The 19600-nt window shown below is 43.7% G+C and overlaps 1 protein-coding gene across 10 annotated transcripts in view; it reads left to right on the top strand.

Moving 5' to 3' along the window:
• The window catches only part of plce1 (phospholipase C, epsilon 1), a 76857-nt gene extending 58244 nt beyond the window's left edge, over window positions 1-18613 (top strand). For 4 of the 10 annotated variants that reach the window (XM_034569717.1, XM_034569718.1, XM_034569720.1 and 1 more), the window contains 24 exons: window positions 90-249; window positions 366-488; window positions 1265-1401; window positions 1487-1725; window positions 1838-1899; window positions 2131-2296; window positions 2410-2517; window positions 2662-2778; window positions 3585-3743; window positions 4387-4534; window positions 4770-4811; window positions 7844-7962; window positions 8335-8452; window positions 10148-10285; window positions 10682-10972; window positions 12002-12165; window positions 13361-13622; window positions 13878-13996; window positions 14197-14325; window positions 14649-14846; window positions 15155-15346; window positions 15446-15658; window positions 16252-16363; window positions 17609-18613. In XM_034569717.1, coding sequence (XP_034425608.1) covers window positions 90-249; window positions 366-488; window positions 1265-1401; window positions 1487-1725; window positions 1838-1899; window positions 2131-2296; window positions 2410-2517; window positions 2662-2778; window positions 3585-3743; window positions 4387-4534; window positions 4770-4811; window positions 7844-7962; window positions 8335-8452; window positions 10148-10285; window positions 10682-10972; window positions 12002-12165; window positions 13361-13622; window positions 13878-13996; window positions 14197-14325; window positions 14649-14846; window positions 15155-15346; window positions 15446-15658; window positions 16252-16363; window positions 17609-17796 — 3704 coding nt within the window. In that variant the 3' untranslated portion in view covers window positions 17797-18613. Of the gene's footprint in view, window positions 1-89; window positions 250-365; window positions 489-1264; window positions 1402-1486; window positions 1726-1837; window positions 1900-2130; window positions 2297-2409; window positions 2518-2661; window positions 2779-3584; window positions 3744-4386; window positions 4535-4769; window positions 4812-7843; window positions 7963-8334; window positions 8453-10147; window positions 10286-10681; window positions 10973-12001; window positions 12166-13360; window positions 13623-13877; window positions 13997-14196; window positions 14326-14648; window positions 14847-15154; window positions 15347-15445; window positions 15659-16251; window positions 16461-17608 lie in introns of all 10 variants that reach the window. The other 6 variants (XM_034569722.1, XM_034569721.1, XM_034569719.1 and 3 more) reach the window with 5 other exon arrangements.
• Window positions 18614-19600: the final 987 nt, after the last annotated feature.

Raw genomic sequence — 19600 nt, 5'->3', positions numbered from 1 at the left:
ATAACCAAAAAAGCTAAAAACAAATCTTAATTAAAGAGCATAGCAATTTGTGACATAATTTCCTATAATTTCCTGTTTTATGTCCATAGACGACAACTTCCCTGGACCCTTCTCCCTCTCATCCAATAAGAGCCCGGGATTGCTTGCCTCTTCCTCGTCCTCCTCCTCTTCCTCCAGCATGGCGGGGTCCAACCCGTCCCGTCCACAATCCTCTCCAGTCCTTTCAGGAACCGTCAAGTCGCAGCCAGGGTATGTACCGTGTATACGAAGACAGGGAGTGTGAAACTTTGACCCCACCGACATTGAGAAACCTTCCTTTTCTGATTTCGGGTTTAGCCATTGTTTCTTCTCTCTGTGGGTTGTAGGACGTGGAGCAGCAGGTCGTGGCACGGCCGAGGAAAAGGCTGTTTCCGAGGCTTCCAGAACCTCATGATTTCTGACAGCACCATGAGCTTCATCGAGTTTGTTGAGCTCTTCAAATCATTCAGGTACAAGACAAAAGAAATATATTCTGCTGAAATGTTCACATATCACGTTTTGATTCTTCGAAGTTTCTGTGTTATCCAGCCAAACCATCAAACTTCATCATCATCAAGCATCAAACACATTTTTCTGGTTATATGTAATTTTTAATATATTTAGCCATGGCCTGAAGCTTTGATATATGTCGTGATCATTTCAGCATTTTTCCCATTTCACTCCCTCCGATATAATTGTTTTTATCAAAAGCGGCGAAAGACGACGAGATCAAACAAATTCATCAGATGTTTCTCAAGTTAATCACGTCCAGGATATTTTCCAAATATTCTTCTCTGTATGTTATTTAACTTCTGCAATATTTGTCCATGTCAAATCAAAGGAAACAGTGTTTTGCTTTGATAAGTAGGAGATTGTTCTCATACCAGGACTCCTACATTTTTAGAATGTGGACTATTTGCTCATCGGCAGCTCAGCCGTTTCTTTTTAGATTCCATACTCAACAGAACAGCGTCTCAAAAACCTTTAGACCATGAAGACGGCAGACGGAGTTCATGAAGTGTTCATTATGAATCAAACTCATGAATCCCAAACTCCAAGACAACAATGACCTACGTACCTTGAAAAAGAGGAATACGAAATACGTTTTCATTTTATCAAACGAAAGAAATGAAAGTTTTTCTAACGTGCTCTGTCTGCAAAACTAAATACACAGTAATAAACAATAATTCTGCATATTTTTATTTGTGGCAATTGCTAAAACCCTGTGAATCATTTCCTTGCACAGTATCCGCAGCAGGAAGGACCTGAAGGAGCTGTTCGACATCTTCGCTGTCCCCTGCAGTCGATCGAGTCCAGAGTCCGCTCCTCTCTACACCAACCTCAGGATAGACGACAGAGACACTGGGCTGCAACCGGACCTCGGTATCAGACAAAACACCTGTAGTAAAACATTATTCTTCAGTTCCTCTGTCCCGGTCTCACCAACTCTCTTCCCCCTCCTCTCCAGACCTACTGACCCGCAACGGCTCAGATCTCGGCCTGTTCATCCGGACGAGGCAGCAGATGTCGGACAATCAGAAGCAGATCTCGGACGCCATCGCGGCAGCCAGCATCGTGACCAACGGGACGGGCGTGGAGAACGCATCACTGGGCGTGCTGGGATTGGCTATCCCCCAGCTCAATGACTTTTTAGTCAACTGTCAGAGAGATCACCTGAGCTACGACGAGATCCTCAGCATTATACAGGTAGAGAGCTCCTCCTGGAGGGGTGAAGGGACCGACGTCACATTGTATTAACCTGAAATGGATGAAGAGCTTGTGATGAACTAATGATTCTTTTTTTGCTTTTCTCTTGCAGAAATTTGAGCCCTCGTCAAGCATGAGGCAAATGGGCTGGATGTCATTTGAAGGTTTTGCAAGGTAGAGGAACAATTTTAATATTTCAAAATACATTGCATCATAAAATCAGCGCTGAAAAATACAAGTTAAATACTGAATTACGAAAAAGTGGCAAATTAAGGAACGTTTCTTTCAAATTTATAAATTTCTGTCATACAACACGTTGATAAAGATCTTAAATCAGGGCATGTAATCCATTCGACAACCTCACGTTTTGTAATCTAAGCTCATCTAGTTCTCTGTCCGCTCCAGATACCTGATGGACAAGGACAACTTTGCGTCCCGTAATGAGGAATCCCAAATGAACCAGGAGGAGCTGCACTATCCTCTGTCCTACTACTACATCGAGTCCTCTCACAACACGTATCTGACGGGACACCAGCTCAAGGGAGAGTCCTCTGTTGAGCTGTACAGTCACGTGAGTCAGACGAGCACCTTCTGTGTTTGTACCCAGAGGTTTTGAGATATTTTATATTCATAAATCCAGTTTTTAAGTGTTTATCTCAAGTCGTGTGTGTGTTGGTCCCTCAGGTGCTGCTGCAAGGCTGCAGGAGCGTTGAGTTGGACTGCTGGGATGGAGATGACGGCATGCCGGTTATTTACCACGGACACACACTCACCACTAAAATACCCTTCAAGGTCAGAAAATGCATATGAATAATTGAATTCAGAAAAGAGTTGGACCGGTGCCTGTGTTACATTTAAAGCCATACCTAAAAATAAACCTCTTTAGTGTTGTTTTCTCAGAGTTTCTAGAATAACATCTCTCCCATGATCCTCCAGGATGTGGTGGAAGCCATCAACCGGGCTGCGTTTGTCATTTCGGACATGCCCGTCGTCCTGTCCATCGAGAACCACTGCTCGCTCCCTCAGCAACGCAAGATGGCAGAGATCTTCAAGGTATGTTTCCATTCACCGATCAATACATCATGCATGACGCTTATGAAGGGGGAGACTGGAGCCATTGGATATTTTCCAAAGCGGCGAAGTGTCAGAACCGTGACAAAGAGGAGCCGTACACGTAGAAGACGAAGATGCCAACTTGGAAAACCCACGAGATTGAAGAGAATTTTAATTTTTCGGTGAACTATCCCTTAAGTCTAAAAACAGCTGTCAAGAGAAAACCAACCATTCATGGTCACATTCACACCTACAGCCACTAATGAGATAAAGATGGAAATTACCGTTAATCATTTTAACACTAAATCTACACAAATGAAACCAGGAAAATGCTTCGGTCTTCTTGAGCAAGAGTAGAACTACGTTTATGTTCTCGCTTCTTGACCAGATTTTCTCAGCTGCTCCGGGCATTGACGCTGGCAGACGTCCAGTCAGACGCTCGCTTTTAAAAAAAAATCTTAAGCCTACAACAACTTCTCTTTTGAGTTGTATACTCAAGGCCGCACATATCTGGGCACCGGGCAGATACATCACAGAATATCATCGTGCTTTCATCTAAGAAAACTTCCCAGCATTTCATCTGTCCTCCCTGGAGACCGGCTTCTGAGTGGCTTGATAAAGACAAGTCTTTCATGTTCAGACAGCTTGATGCCTGCGGGCAGCTTATGTCAACCGGGGGCTTGTTTATCTGTAATGTTGTTTTCTGTTGATAAAAAGCACTTTCATTTCTTTACTTGTTGTGGAATCCTTCAGCAGAAATTTTCCTCTCACTTGTCTCCGTCATGTTCAAACCTTGACCCCACCAGACGGTGTTCGGGGAACGTCTTGTGACGCGCTTCCTCTGCGAAAGCGACTTCAGCGACGACCCTCACCTGCCGTCGCCGCTGCAGCTGCGGGGGAGGATCCTGCTGAAGAACAAGAAGCTGAAAGCCCACCAGGCACCGGTGGACATCCTCAAACAGAAGGTTTGAGAGGAGAGAAATTTGTTTCCACACATGCACACACCGTAGACTGTAAATAAAGATGGACGATAAAGATGTCCTCCCACTACCCGGAAACCATCAAATATCTAATCAAAGCCAAACCTACAGGAAATTGAACACTTGAACAAATAAGAACTTCCTAAAATGACAAAAACTTTGAGAAAAGATTCTATTGCGTGTATATTGACTTATTAATTTTGCTGTCCCATCCACTAACACGGAGGGGCACGATTTATGACCTATACTGTAGCCAGCCACCAGGGTGCGATCAAGACGGTTTGGCCTCACTTTTTGGGGAGCCATCATGTCATCCATCTTTACGTACAGTCTGTGGTCCACACACACAAATATATGAACTTGTACATTATTCATACCTGATGTCCTATAATGGTGCTTTCAGGTTGCATGAGTACATATAATATTTAGTACGTCCGTCAGAGTGCTGTCACTCATTAATTATTGACGTTAACGAGCTCAAATCTAAATCTCATCACATCATTTTGTGTACTTCAGCACATACACACACACTCTATAGACAGTCAGCAGATGAGACACTGCATATTTCCAGATAATCAATAGATTTTTGTAAATATTAGTTTTTCTCACACAACTTCCCTTTCCTCAGGCTCACCAGCTCGCCCACATGCAGGCTCAGGCCAGCAACGGGTCACCGGGGGTCACATCACCTGGCAACCACGCCAACGAGGAGGAGGAAGAGGAAGAAGACGAGTACGACTACGACTATGAGTCTCTATCAGATGGTAAGGATGAAGGTAACTGGATTCGTAACAGCGGCACATTTTTAATTTCAGCTCAAAATCAACATGAAACTGAACTAACGGGTCAAAAACCACATCGATCACATGTAACCTCTTATCTTGATTCATCTTCTGTTAGTTTTGATTGTTTCTCGTTTTTCTTTTTTTTCCAACACGAGTCTCTATTCATGTTTTCACTCCCTTCCTTTTTCCTATTTTATCTTTCCCCCTTTAACCCAAACCCACTTAGCTGATGTCCTCACAGCCTCTACTGCCTCATATGGCCTGGAAGGTAAATGCACAGCTCGGATGCGCTTCCTCCCAGTACCAGTGTTTCCCTCTAATTTTGTTTTGCAGTGGTAGTGAATGGTTTCTTACTGATTATTACATCTATAGTGTAATATTATTATTCTTCCCGGTATTGTAACTTAATGGTGCGACTTTAAATTAAACATTGTGATTGAGTTTTTTTAGTGTATAACCGTCCCTTGCTGTAGTTGTCTACCGCTGCAGGATAATTAAAGAGGAAACATTGGTGTGTGGATGTTTGCTACTGATCTGCATCGCTACTGTGAACTGACTCTTGTCTGTACCTGTATGAGCTGCCGGCTCCCTGCTGTGTGAATGGACAGAATCAGGTGCTGTTTGCTATCAAGATTGAACTATTACAAATAGTTTAATTTGCAGAAACCTATACAAACTTTAAATAAGTCAATTTAATCCATTTGATAGCAAAAAAAAAATGTTGTGGAGGTTGTGTTGTTTGATGGCTCTTAAAATATGATGGCTGTAAATCTTAAAAACAATAACCTCATTTGATCAATATGCTAAGTCCTGTATTTAGTAAAAATAAACACAACCATGTGTGTTCCTGAGACATTCTAACAACAGCAGAGAAGTAAAGTTCTCCTCTGTAATCACTTTAATTCACAATGGCTTATGGTGCCATCCATCATATTTATCACTGCTGGATTACTAACAATGGAAAGTCAGAGACACGGGGAGTGTTTGTTATGATGTCCACATGTTTTATCACCTTTATGTAACTGCAGCCGTGCGATAAGCAACCCAACCTCCTCCTGCCTCGCTACAGCAGCTCTTCTTGTGCCGTGTGTCAGTGGAAGTGACTGTGTTCACAAGCAGCCTGATCCATCGTCTTTTTTTAAATCAAATTGCCTCACATTGTACTGACAGTGTAACCAGAGTGTTGTTTTTTTATGTAGCGATGTGCGCTTGTGTTTTGTCTCCGTGTTTGTCCGGTTGTTTTGGGGTTCGATACCTTCCATTGCTCTGGATTCATCAGTGCTGAGTCATGGGGGGGGGATGGGAAAACTGTTACATCTTTTCCACCAAGACGGTTTAAGTGCTGTTTCAAACCCAGCAACCACCAACACTGTGGGCCTAGAAGAAAGCACCACCTACATCAGAGGCTGATTGTGACTAAAACTTTGTTGTGACCACGATTCAATTTATATTTTGCAACGTGAGAACTAATGTTATCAAGGCCAAAGCTAAGCAGCAGTGGTATGAGTTGCAAGGAGCTTCAAGGACAACGCCTGTGATGGAGTATGTACAGAGAGAGATGGCAACAGCAGGAAAGAAACTGAAGAAACTGAAACGATCAGTACAAATGCTTTGAATCTGTCCTGTTTGAATGCCAGTGTAGGTTTGCAAAACAGGAGCACGATTCAATAGAGTAGTCGGCCATTGTTGATGTTGTGCCTGGAAACAGTGACAGTGACGTAATGACGTGGCTCTAGCCTGTGGAAACGCAAACTGGTTCTTAAAAGTTGAGCCAAATCTGAACGAGGACAAGCACCAGGTTCACTTGATTGACCTTAAAATATTCATAATAAGATGCGTGCGTATAGAAAAAAACAAACATTTCATACATTCCAATCACAACACAATGTCCGCCTGTTCTCTCTGTCTCCCACAAACGCCTCACCTCCCTCCCTCCACCCCTCCGTACTGTATTTGTCTGTGACCTCGCTGGTGGCTGACCGGGCTCATCAGGGAAACAAAACAAAGCCATCTGGTTTCTCAGGCCCTGCGCTGCCCCCATGCTAAAAAACACATCGGGGGGGAAACTACCCTGTCCCGGTCCCAGCTCCGCTCCCTCCTAATCCCTCTGCTTGTCCCTGTCAGAAGACCTTACCGGTCATGGACCTTTAAAAACATCTCAAACTCATAGCCTGCTCCTGTTGCTGCTGCAGCCCCCCCCTTTAGCAAACCCTCCTTTAGTCAAACATTAACCAACCAGTCAGATATCAAGACATCCTGCTCCCTGACTGTCTCCACTTCGCCGTTCTCCACTCTCCACAAACACTTGACTTCTAAACTGCCGAGTTGCCACCGTCCGTCCCTCGTCTCCCTCCAGTCGGCTCCAGCTCACTCCTCCGGCTACTGTCTGCAGCCCTGACAGCCGGGGTCATCTCTGCTGTCAAACCCTTTTCTGAGGAAGAGATTCCACATGTCAGGATTCAAACAAAGTTATGTGTATGAATAGAAGAAAAGTTGATGTGTTTGTGGTTTTGGCTGCGATGAATGCGTAGGAGGACTGGAGGCAAAAGGGAAGAACTCCCTACTTCTCGCTCCTGTTTACAGTTAAATAGACGTTTTTCCTTGAGTAGCAGTAAAGTCCTCGGGGGGATTTTGTTTTGCAGGAACATGATCACGAGCTCTGTGAGTAAAGTCAGGGATGAACCGGATCACTGCTGATGCTCGTTCCGTTATAATTATTCTCTGATTGTTCCCACGTGCTTAAAGATTTCCTTCCACTTCAAACGGATCAGATAGAGGTGAGCTAGGGTTACAAAATAAAAGTCTTCTCAGAGATGTAGTTAAGAAGTTGAGAACTATTCTAACAAACTCCATAAAATGTTTCCAACAACTTTTTAATATAGTTTAGCAGAACACTATTTTTCTTGTCTTTGGTGCAAACATCCCTTTAAGCTGCACTCGACCTTTGACCTCATTAGAGTAACAAGAGAAACCTGGTTCCTCTCTTGAAATAATGTTTTAAAAATAAATCATTTCCCAGATGCTTTTATACGTCTTACTAACGACTTCACATTATATCGAGAGCAACTGCAACGCCAATTAAAAGTTTTAATAAGGGTTGGAAATAGCGTGCAGGGGTTACGTTCAATAGATGTTTGTTTTAATATGATTGTACTTTCTTGATCGCATCTTCGGCTGTTTGTTTTCAACACTCGATTAATCAACATAACAATAACATAACAATAACGTGTGCGCCCTCAGAAAACAACACCTTTCCCCCTCTTCTTTAAAAACGAATCTGTTGTTGTGTCTGTATCACAGATAACATCCTGGACGACAAGCCCGAGGGGAAGAGCCCGGCAGACAAAGAGGAGCAACCTGTTGATGAAGTCCCAAAGAGGATGAAGAAGACTGACAGCACCACGCAGAGCAAAGGAAAGGTACAGGAACCACAGCGTTTGAATGTTTAAACACTGGAAATCCACAATATTATTCAAGTCAATGTAGGTGAAGAGTTATTGTTTCCATTCAGAGACCCCGAGCAGCCAAAGTCACATATTCTACGTTTAAATATATTCTGTAAAAGGGTCAAGATGAGAAGAAACATGTTCAGATTGAGTTCAGTGATGTAAAAGTATGAAATTGGTTAAAAATCTGCCACTGAGGTTACACACGTATCTCTGCTGCTTTGCTCCCACTCTCTCCTCTCTCCTCTCTCCTCTCTTCACCTCCTGCTCCAGGAGCACATCACTGTCTCCTCTGGTAAAACGTTAACAGCGTTTCTCTTGTCCTGTGTCTCCCTGCACCTGTAGGTGTTTGACATGGAGCTGGGCGAGGAGTTCTACCTTCCTCAGAACAAGAAGGAGAGTCGACAGATCGCCCAGGAGCTGTCCGACCTCGTCATCTACTGCCAGGCTGTGAAATTCCCGGGTAGAGAGAAATATAATCATTCTGTCTCGTTGTCAAACAGTCCTTTCCCTGCTTATACTCCTCATCGCTGATTGTTACTGTGTGCTCCCTGGCTTCCTTCTCTCCTACGTGGATTTCATTTCCTCCATCTTCCAGCCTCTCCTCTTCTACTTTTTACATCCTATCTTCTGCGTGCTCTGCTCTTGTCTGCCCTGCAGCTACGGACACGCTAAAACTGAGACGTTTGTAAATACTGCTGGCAGAGTTTCAGTCAGAACACTCTGGGTCTGTGTTTTACTCTTTGGAAACGATGATGTACACAATCACAGCCGCTTGCTGTGATTGGGTCTTTTTCGGTCGTTATGTAACCTTTGCTGATTCGTCCGGGTCCTGTCACATGACCCCTTTTCTAAAGAAAACTACCGGCGTGTAGAACGTAACATGGAAAATCAATTACAAGCATTGCTGACTTTGTAAACAGCTGTTCTGCAGTAAAACTTTTAATTTTAGAAGTATACAACTGCTTATATGAGTAGGAGACGAGCGGTTTTTCGGCCAATCTGGATATCGCTTTAGTTTGAAAACCAATCAAAACGTAGAATAGATGAAGCCTCACCCGCTCCCATGTTATATTTAAGAGGTCAAACATTTCCCCATGTTTCTGATGGCTATTTTTTTTTTGTTGCTTGATGACATTCGATATCCCCGTGTTACACTGCGTTCCTCTCCCACACAGGACACCCACTAGGATGACCAATCTCTTTCTCCCCATGGGAAACACATGGTTGCTTTTTTGTGGTCACAAGTGACCCACCACTTTCTCAAGCAGACATATCAACGATTAAAGTGGTTCAAATGAGAATATTGAATTCTAAATACATAGTCTGCTCAGCAGTTCAGGATGTTTGACTCTGTAGCCTCATAAAATTCCTCTTTATTTCCTCTTATTGGGAGCTGTGTCCACTCCTTGCCACCATTTATCTTCATCACAAATATTTCTTTTTGTCTTTTTAAATGTCCACCTCTTATCTCCTCTGTCCTCCCTCGAGTGTCCTCTCCTCCGCTCGTCTCCTCTTTGCTTTACGTGACATCTGCCCTCATAAACCCGCCCCTTGTTTCCACCAGTATTTTTATTTGTTTACTGTTTCCAGGGACCTGAGATCTTGAGAGAGAAGCCAGGGCAACAGGCCCAGTTCAGGCAGACAGAGCGCTGCTGTGTATTGTCTGCACTGCTTCCAGAAGGATGGGCCACTTGTAAAACCAAATAAATCATCTCAAGAATACTTGGCATTTAAAATATTCATGGCACATTTTTCTTTCGGTCAAACCTTGGGGGAAAGAAACAGATTTGACTGTGTTACATGCATCAGTTTATCATAAATAGATTTGTATTATTATAATGGACATAAGTTAACCATAGATAATGTTTGGAATATTTTCAAAACGACAAAACACTTCAAATCCAAATTTAGCTCCTGCTGTGTCTTTTATGTGCAAACATGCTTAATGACGCCTGTAGGACAAAAGAGCAAAATCCTCTTTATGATGAAGTGTCAGCTTTGTGAGAAAAAGGATTTATGTGTTTTGTAAAAACAACTTGGAAGTTAAAAGGAAGAAGGAAACTGATCATCATCATTGTTTAGTCTTCATCGTGTCTGCGTTTCATTATTTACTTTCTCTCTCTCTCTTCTGTTTTCCTGTCGTGTGGGAAACCAGGCCTGTCCACGCTGTCTCCGGCCGGCTCCGGCAGAGGGAAGGACCGGGGGAAGAGCAGGAAGTCCATATTTGGCACCGCTCCGGCTCGCTGCGGCACAACGGGGGAGGTCACAGCCCAGAGCCGCACCCCTGGGAAAGGTAGGCAGGGCCCGGGGGTCTTAGTACGTCTTAGTGTAAAAAATGTAGATGTGACTGAGGAGGAGTGGGTGGATGTGAATTTGAATGAAAACAGTAGAAGAAAGCAAGACTCCCACTTAAACAGTAACCTCCATCTCTCTAGGTCCAAAAGTATAGGGCAGTGTAAATATGATTTTTACATCGAATATATATAAATATCTCCAATTTTACCCGGCCTATCAACACTGAACCAAAACTAGCACAGAGTTTTACATCAGCACTTTCTTGAGATATTTATTAAGAGCGAAACTCTCAAAAGACTCCAAATCCTGTTGTTGCTGTTCAACCTTCGTTGTCTTCATGTGCCCCTGCTGGTTGAGAAAATAGGGCTTTACCTGTCCCCTCTCCTGCCTCCAGGTGGCGCTGACCGGCTCAGCTGGGAGGAGCAGCAGACGTCGCCCACCCTCAACCCCCCCACCTCTCTCAGCGCCATCATCCGCACGCCCAAGTGCTACCACGTCTCCTCCGTCAACGAGAACGCCGCCAAGCGCCTGTGCCGGCGCTACTCTCAGAAGCTGATCCAGCACACGGCGTGCCAGCTGCTCAGGACGTATCCCGCCGCCACCAGGATCGACTCCACCAACCCGAACCCTCTGCTCTTCTGGCTGCACGGCATTCAGCTGGTGGCGCTCAACTACCAGACCGATGGTGAGGATGACAGGATTTTGACGTCACCTTTTTGGAAATTTGGTGGTCACTCACAAGAAAACATCTTTAAATATTATTTTAACAAAATATCTAGTGCCAAACGCAGGCTGAATATAAAGATGGACGACATGACAACTCACCAAAAGTGAAACCTCTTGATCGCCATCTAGTGGGTGGCTGCAATGTCAGCGTTTGTATCCGGGATATTTTGGCTTCATTTCTTGATAGCGAGAGGACGTGGAGATGTGTCGTCCATCTTTATTCAGAGTCTATGATCATGAGATAAAGGAGAAAAGATGAATGAGGAATGTTCTCAACTCGACTTGATAATGTTATATTTTTACCTCCGAATCGGCAGAAATGCTTTAACTCTACTCGAGCCAACTTTCCAGAAATTTAGATTAAATTTGGTGACGACACACGAGGAGTCCTGGATATATCTGAAAAGTGACAGATAAAATGATTTGTTTGCGCTTTAGGGAATTATTCATCCCAAAGTGCTCTTCTTTTTTAAATCTAGTTTTCTTCTTAATCCTCTTCCTGCCTGTTTCTCTTTCTTCTCTCTGTTCTTTTCTCTTTTCTCTTTACCTCTCTCACCTCTTGTCTGTGTTCGCCGCCTGAACTCAGACAGATTAACTTATTTTCTTTTTAAAGATCTCTCCTCTCTCGTTCTCTTTTGATCCATGTGCACTCCCTTCCCTGTTCTTCTCTTCTGTCATCCCTTTGTTTTTATCCATCTATCTCCACTTCTCAAATCATCACGTCGGGTTTTTATTTCCAAAAACACAAAACACGATCAGCCAGTTTTGTGCATGAAGACGCTGACATGTTCTTTTTTAGTCTGATTCATCTACAACCAAAAACAAACGATTTTAAAGATTTCAACAATCAACAATAGAGACAATATTATCCTCCACGATTATCTTTATCTCCGTTGTCTTCTTTGCTGATGCTGGTGCTCTGGAGTTGAGGTTTACAGGCTACAATTAAAAGCCGGATTGATTTCCTTACCCTGTCCCCTCCTCACAGATCTGCCCATGCAGTTGAACACAGCGCTGTTCGAGGCCAACGGCGGCTGTGGCTACGTCCTGAAGCCGGCGGTGCTGTGGGACCGCAGCTGTTTGCTCTATCAGCAGTTCTGTCCGATGGATAGAGACGTGGAGAAGATGAGCCCGGCTGTCTATTCCCTCACTGTGAGTTCAAGTGATGGATGGAGCCGAGCGGAGGATCAATCTCTTTGATCGCTTCCTGCTTGAGAGGTTTCTCTCTGCACTTTCACCCTCACTCCTTTTCATCCGCTCTTTTTGGTTTCCTGCAAATTCAATCATTTTCCTGCTCGCCTCTTTTAAACTGTCAGGTGGGATTTCACAAGTGCTGCATTTTAATTTTCCTACAAGAATCTGGACTCAGCTTTGTGCCATTGCAAATAATTTTTCTAATGCTGGTTGTACTCTTTTTGAAACAATTGCTTAATTGATTTTAAGTATCCAGAATATTCTACATCAGTTTGTATTTTCATATATATACGGTGCAACAGCGCCCTCTGCAGCTACACGTTAATTCTGGTGGGCTCCATTTCCGACAATTAAAGGTTCAGTGTGTAGAATTTAGTGACATCTAGTGGTGATGTTACATGTTGCAGCTCCTGAGGTAAATATAAAGTATTTAAATATAAAGGGCCCATTTCTAGAGTAAAGAAATCATCAATTCATACAATTTAGATGAAACACACTAGTGAAAACATCTTTCATTACTTTATACTCAATTTGTGCCAATAAACCTTCTATTTTAAGGTTAAAAAGTTGCGTAGCGTCTCTTTAAGCTCTGAAATCTTTCTCTGGTCTGTTTTCTCTCTTTCCTCCTTCTACCTTCAGGGACTGCACAGACATTCGGCCCATTAACGTGTGTTTGGACAGTTTTATTGTGAACTGATCTTTATGTGTTTTCACTATTTGACAGTCATGAACCCAGTTAATTCTATTTACCAGTAAATGAGAACAGGACCTCATAAAAAGTCTCCGTCCACCGGCTCCACTTTGTTTCTCTGTCTGTGGTTTTCATCACTTTGCCTCATTTTCATGCTCGTTGTTTGAAAATATGAAATTAAAGCCTGAATTTTATTGCACCTAATCGGGTTACAGGTTGTGTGTGTGTGTGTGTGTGTGTGTGTGTGTGTGTGTGTGTGTGTGAGTGTGAGTGTGTGTGAGAGAGAGAGTCTTTGTTGCCAGGTCAGAGTGACTTTGGCTTCAGGCCTCTTTTCATCAATAGAACTGAAAATAAGTCTGATTTAAAAACCAGGGCTGATGTAAAAATGATATCAACGTCAAGTGTTTTTTCACACTTGACCTTATTTTATTATTTGCTCATCACTTTTCTCTTTTCTCTCAGATTGTCTCTGGTCAGAACGTGTGTCCCGGTAACAGCGCCGGCAGCCCCTGCATCGAGGTGGACGTCCTGGGCATGCCCGTGGACAGCTGCCACTTCCGCACCAAGCCCATCCACCGCAACACGCTCAACCCCATGTGGAGCGAGCACTTCCAGTTCACCGTGCACTTCGAGGACATGTGCTTCCTGCGCGTCGCCGTGGTGGAGAACAACAGCTCCCAGACGACGGCTCAGAGGACTCTGCCCCTGAAAGCCCTCAAACCTGGTACGAGTCTCAGGTGGAAGAATAGATCTGATTTTAATAGAGGCTGTTTATATGAATTATACTGATCTTCAGGACATCAATGAAGTTTAAACCATGTGTGTATGTGAGAGTTTTCCTTAATATGCCAATTTTTTTAATAAACATGGAGGAAAACACAACTTCCCTGGTGGAGGTCATAACACAAACAGGCAATAATCCTGTATGTTTTCAGGATTTCTTAAAGAGTGGAATGTGTATTTGTTGTGTGTGTTTCAGGTTATAGACACGTCCAGTTGAGGACACAGCACAACGAGCCACTTGAGGTTTCCGGCTTACTCATCTACAGCCGCAGGATAGAGGAGGGTCCAACAGGGGGCGCCACTCCCTCATCCCTGGTATGAGACTATGAGACATAAGACTTTCAAACGTCACAGACTGATTCATGTTTTGATGATGTGGACTCAAAAGAAATCCTGCTTTTATTCTATCACTTAGTTTTTTGATTTGCTCTCTAAGGAGAGAAGTGTCTAATGAAGCAGAACCGTCATGACTGTGTGTTTCTCATTAACCTGAGATTCTCCTGCTCCCTGCACAGCTGTTCAGCTCGGAGGAGAAACATGCGTCCCAGCCGCACTGGGTGACGGTGCACGGGGCTCCTGGTCCTGAGCCCTTCACCGTGTTCTGTGTTACCGAGCAGACCACCGCCAAGCAGCTGCTGGACACGGTCAGTTACTGAGAGATAAAGATTCACGACGCTTGAATAATGTGAGCGTAGAAACTCCCAGACGGATTTCTAACCCTCTCAGGAGATTTCCTATTTGTCACATTTTAGCTGTTTTCAGTGATGAACTATGGAAAATTGGCCCTTATCATCAAAAGCTCTCAAATTCCGTTGTTTTTTCAAGTTGGCATCTATGTTGATGTTTTGGTCTGTCAGACATTTTCCCCGACTTCTTTCTCGGGGGTCTCACAAACAGCCCCTCCAGAAAATCAAAGGAGAATGTCCGATCTTCAGAGCTTTAAGTTTTTCTTCTCACTCTCCCACAGGTTGTAGCATCATCTGGGAATCCATCGGATTACTTCCTCTGCGAGGAGCGGGCCCCTCTGTTGAAGGAGCGCAGTGAGGCGAAGCGCTGTGCTCAGCAGCGACCCCTGGCTCCGGACGAGGAGGTGGTCAGACTGGTCTCCAGCTGGAGCACAGAGGACGGATACGTGGGGAGGATCTACCTCAAAACAAGAGAGGAGGTCTGTGCAAAGTCTACTTTTTACTGTTCTCTAAGAAATAACATATTCAACTGTCTTTGGAAAAGTGGTAAAATATGAATGGGCTCTATTGTTATTATCTGTTGAATGATTTAGAACAGTTTAATCTAAATGTCCTCTTATTAACTTCATCTATTATCCCAATTACTGTTATTAAATTCAACATAAAACTAAATTAACCTAATTAATGCTGCAGACTGGGCTCCATTATGCAGTCTCTGTCTCCCCCTGGTGGTCTTCTTGAACAATTAATACATCTATTGCTGTTTCATTTTGATTTCATCCTACAGAACTTGAACGAGCTGAACACGGTGCTGGACGGAGAGGAGGAGGTGACTGTGGGGAGCAGGGAAGGAGGAGGAGGAGGAGCAGGAGGAGAGGAAGACATGTTCTTTGTTCAGGTTCATGAAGTCTCACCAGAACAACCGCACACTGTGATCAAGGCCCCGCGCTACAGCACCGCTCAGGACATCATCCAGCAGGTGAGGACATTCATGTGACCTTAAAGTTCTTCAATCTGAAAAGAAAGTAACGTAAGGTTTTATTTTATATTCCTCTTCTTTTCCCCGTCTCTTGTTCAGTCTCTGTCGAAGGCCAAGTATTCCTACAGCATCCTCTCGAACCCCAACCCGTGCGACTACGTCCTGATGGAGGAGGTGACCAAGGACGTGAGCTCTAAGAAGTCCTCGGCCCACAAGCCGCTGCAGCGCGTGCTGCTGGACCACGAGTGTGTCTTCCAGGCGCAGAGTCGGTGGCGCGGAGCCGGACGGTTCATTCTAAAGCTCAAAGAGCAGGTAGCTCTGAACGTGGCCGCTGGTTTTCAATGACTTTAATATTCTGCATGGTTCCTGCACAAGTTTCTCCCTTGAAAAACACCTGAGCTGCTGTCGAATACAAACTAACTCTGTATGTGCTTGTACAAAGTCTGTTTCTGTGTTGTGTGATATTTATTGTCTTTGTGCTTTTTATCCTGTCGCTGCTTCCCTTGTGTGTAACTGTTTGTTGTGCGCTCTGCTTTGTATTTGTGATTTATTGTGTAGTGTGAAGTTCTGTCTGTGCATCCTGATCATGTTTTATTAGTTGTGTGTCTGTCTTGTGTTGGTTTTATTCGTTTATTATCCTTTTTTTTACGCCTAAAGCCTTTTTCACTGTGATCATGAAATATATGAAATTTGAACTTGTTCATAAGAATAAAGATTTAGCATATTTTTAAACATCTGTTTTTTTGATAACAGAATGGGTGGGGAAAATAAGTTTACAGAAACAGGTCACACGACCCAAAGATTAACCAAAACCTGCATCTCTCTGAATTCTTAAGAAACCTCCCGACACATTTCTGTATGTTCTTCTTCGAGCGTCAGTAACATGAGTGCGTCTCTGCTTCCAGGTGTCGCGGGAGGACAAGAAGAAAGTCATGTCCTTCGCCAGCGAGCTGAAGAAGCTGACCAGCCGCAGTCGCAGCATGACGACGGGCGGCGGAGTGGACGGCCCCGCCCAGAGTAAGGATGATAGAGCTGCATGCTGTGTGGCTCTGACTGAGCTCCAGGAGTGAGGCTCACACTCTGCCTGCTGTCTGTGCATGGGAAGGCAACAGAGGTACCTACACTAAGTTGTCTCTAACATCTAACTCCTCCTAAGGAACAACTCTGTCTCCAGAAAATAATTCAACACACAAACTAAAAGTAGCTAAATAGAACTTTGTGTTTTCAATAATAAAAATACTAATTTTGCAAGAAGGATTTTGGTGATGTCACATCAAAAGGTCCATTTTGCAGCTGTTCCATCACATATTTCTAATTTGAAATTTTAATATCTGTAACATCGTGTTTCCTCCATGTTGGTAAAATAACCCCACTGTTTGTGTGTGATGTAACAGAGAGATCCTCAGTCGTCACTGTTTTGTTTACTACAGATTCTAAAGAATTAAAGTTTGCTCTTTGTGTAGGATCGAGGTCTAGTACACAAATATATTATCATCAGATTTCTTCTGATTCAGGGTCTGAAGCAGGTTCATGTACTGTCAGATATTTAGGTTTAGTCTGTACCTGACGGTGCTGAAGTTAAGAAATGATGTTTAATCAAAGGGAAACTGAAAAAAGTAAATAATAGAAATACTTCAATTTGTAACAAACAAAGAAAAAATACTTCAATCGGTATCAAACAATCAGGATTTTCAAATTAAAGTTAACGTATGTTTAATTATCACCATTGTTGTTATAAAGTCGGACGAGCAGTTTTCTTTCCCAGTGACGAGCTGGAGCTTCAGAGGAGAAGCTCCTAATTACACCCAAACAAACAGCCTCAGTAGAAGCAGATGAGAAACACTGGAAACCAACACACTTCACCGGAGGTTGTTTAGTGTCGTTAATTATTCAGACGCATCCAGAGCTGAACTTCTGTCTCACAGAAGAAAAGAACTCGCTCCATTTTAACAAACCACGTCAAAGGACTTTAGAGTGAATTCATTTCAAATAGGATAATAATAAGGGTCGTATGAGGCTAAATGGCCGTTAGCACCATTTGATGTGTGAGATTGAATAATTCAATCACTTGAAATGTCAAGAGGAAAAATCAGAACAAGAGTGACATGAATTTCAAATGAAATCCAATATTTTTCAATTGACTTTAAAGTCTAATATGAATAATGAACAATTCAAAGAACTGTCCACTCTCATATTTCAATATTTACTCGTTTACCTGTTTTGTCTAAGTATCAGATCTGAACGTGACTGTGTTCCCTGCAGGGTACATGTCTGCAGCTGCAGGTCTGAAGGCGTGGGTGGCAGAGGGCAGGGTGGGGGCAGGACGCTTCCTACAGTCCTCCTCCTCCTCCTTCAGGGGGCAGTTCCCACCTATTCATCTGGCCACCTCGTCTCTGACCCCCCTCGTCTGGAAGCTTCACCTCCTCAGGAACTGGAAGATCCACAAATGAATTCCAGAGCGAGAGAGACACTTCTAAACTTGGAGATTTCCCCCCCTTTTGCAGGAGAGGCAGTGGTTTCGGTGAGTCCGCTCCCCTCTGCCTCCTGAAGGAGTCGGATCCGGCCTCTCGGAGGACGGGATTCGAGCCGAGCCCCCGTGACGGGTCAGGCTGCAGCTGAGCAGCCACTTTGCTTGGTTGGACGATGGAGAGGAGCTTGTGATGGTGAAATCCCGCCCGGCGTCGTGGGGCGGCTCCGGCTCATCTTGGTTTATTGCTTGTCGTGTGGCTGCATGTTGGGAGTCCAGGAGCTGGAAACGCCGTTTGTGCAAATAGCTTCTGAGAGATTTATTTGTTAGGACGACATTGAAATGCATGTTATGGGTTATTACAACAAAACGTGGCGGGTTTACCTTTCCTGGTTGCGGCCGGTGAGGGACCTGGACTCAAGGCACTCATACATATTCATGAAGACGTTTGCATCAACAACAGCCCCAGGAAATAAAGGATGGTGGAAGTCATTAAAAAACAATCCACTAACTTTTCTGCTGGCTGCAGACAAATAAAAACCCCAGTGCAGGTATTTATGTGTGAAAACACCAAAGTGAGACTTGGAAGAAAATCTATATCTTATTTTGTCGTCTGAACACGAAGTCTCTGAGACTTTACTTGTGCGAATGGATTCCTACAAACCAGAGCAGCAGCTGCTTGTGTTGAAGCCATATCGGCTGCATGATTCCGTGGAGCTTTTCCTTCTCTTCCAGATGAACGGGAGGAATTTGACTTTGCTGAGTTTGCTTTCAGAAGAGCCTTTTATTTTCCATCTCCCCCCAAAACAGACCGAAGGACACGAGGTCCAAACGGCCTCTAGATTGAATGAGTTCAGTGTTGAAGGAGTTGATTCAGGGAGAATTCTATTGAATGGTCTGTTTTCCTCAAAGGGCTGCGGTTTGTAATCGGAGGGAATAAAACCTCTATATTAGTTTATTTTTTATCTTCCTGGCTTCCCCTAAAAGAAAGCACCCGGCAGATGGAAGGAGATCTGCTGAGGGATGAAAAGGAAGTGGAGGGTGGAGGCGGTTTTCTTTAGGCCGGGGGCGTCGTGAAGGAGTCCGACAAGCTGGCTTGTACGATTCCTTTCTTACTGTTCCAGTTTCACAGTACTGTACGGGCACGGGGACGGGGCGGTGCACACTCACATCGCTCACAGGAGGACGCAGCAAAGCGAGATGTTCTCATGTTCATTCAGATACTCAGCGACGCTTTAGGTTGATTTCTTGGACGCGACCGTCTCCGCCCCACAATGCATGCCACCGTCACTGTCCACGTTATTTCAACAAACATCTTATCGTCTTAGCATCTTAGCAACAGAACTAAGTAATACAAAAATAAGAAAACAAAATGTTTTACTTAGAAATGCTTCGTGTCAGTAGGACAGTGAAACGTTTTGATCGGCGCCCTGATACAATACCCGAGTGTTGGTACCTTCACTATAACTTTTCAATGAAATAGAAAATTCACAGTCTAAATCCACAATAAATTATGATAATTACAAATCCTATTTGTTCAATGAGGTTCAATACTTTCAAGAACTTTGAGGAAAAACATCTCAAGCTGATATTTTAGAGAAACAAAGCCTTTTCTTCTGCAAACAGCATTTTGCACATCTCGTTTTCCTCTTGCTGTTTTCTTCAGTGTTACTTCTTGACAGAAACATGATTGTTGTGATTTTTTTTAATTTTGTCTTCATCATTGTATTTATTCATTTTTCGGGGCCAGTTGTGAAATTCATTTTGAAGGCACAAGATAAATATTT

This window comes from Hippoglossus hippoglossus, chromosome 19 (genome assembly GCF_009819705.1).
Source record: "Hippoglossus hippoglossus isolate fHipHip1 chromosome 19, fHipHip1.pri, whole genome shotgun sequence".
Classification (NCBI taxonomy): Eukaryota; Metazoa; Chordata; class Actinopteri; order Pleuronectiformes; family Pleuronectidae; genus Hippoglossus; species Hippoglossus hippoglossus.
This window is presented reverse-complemented; position numbering and strand designations above follow the sequence as displayed.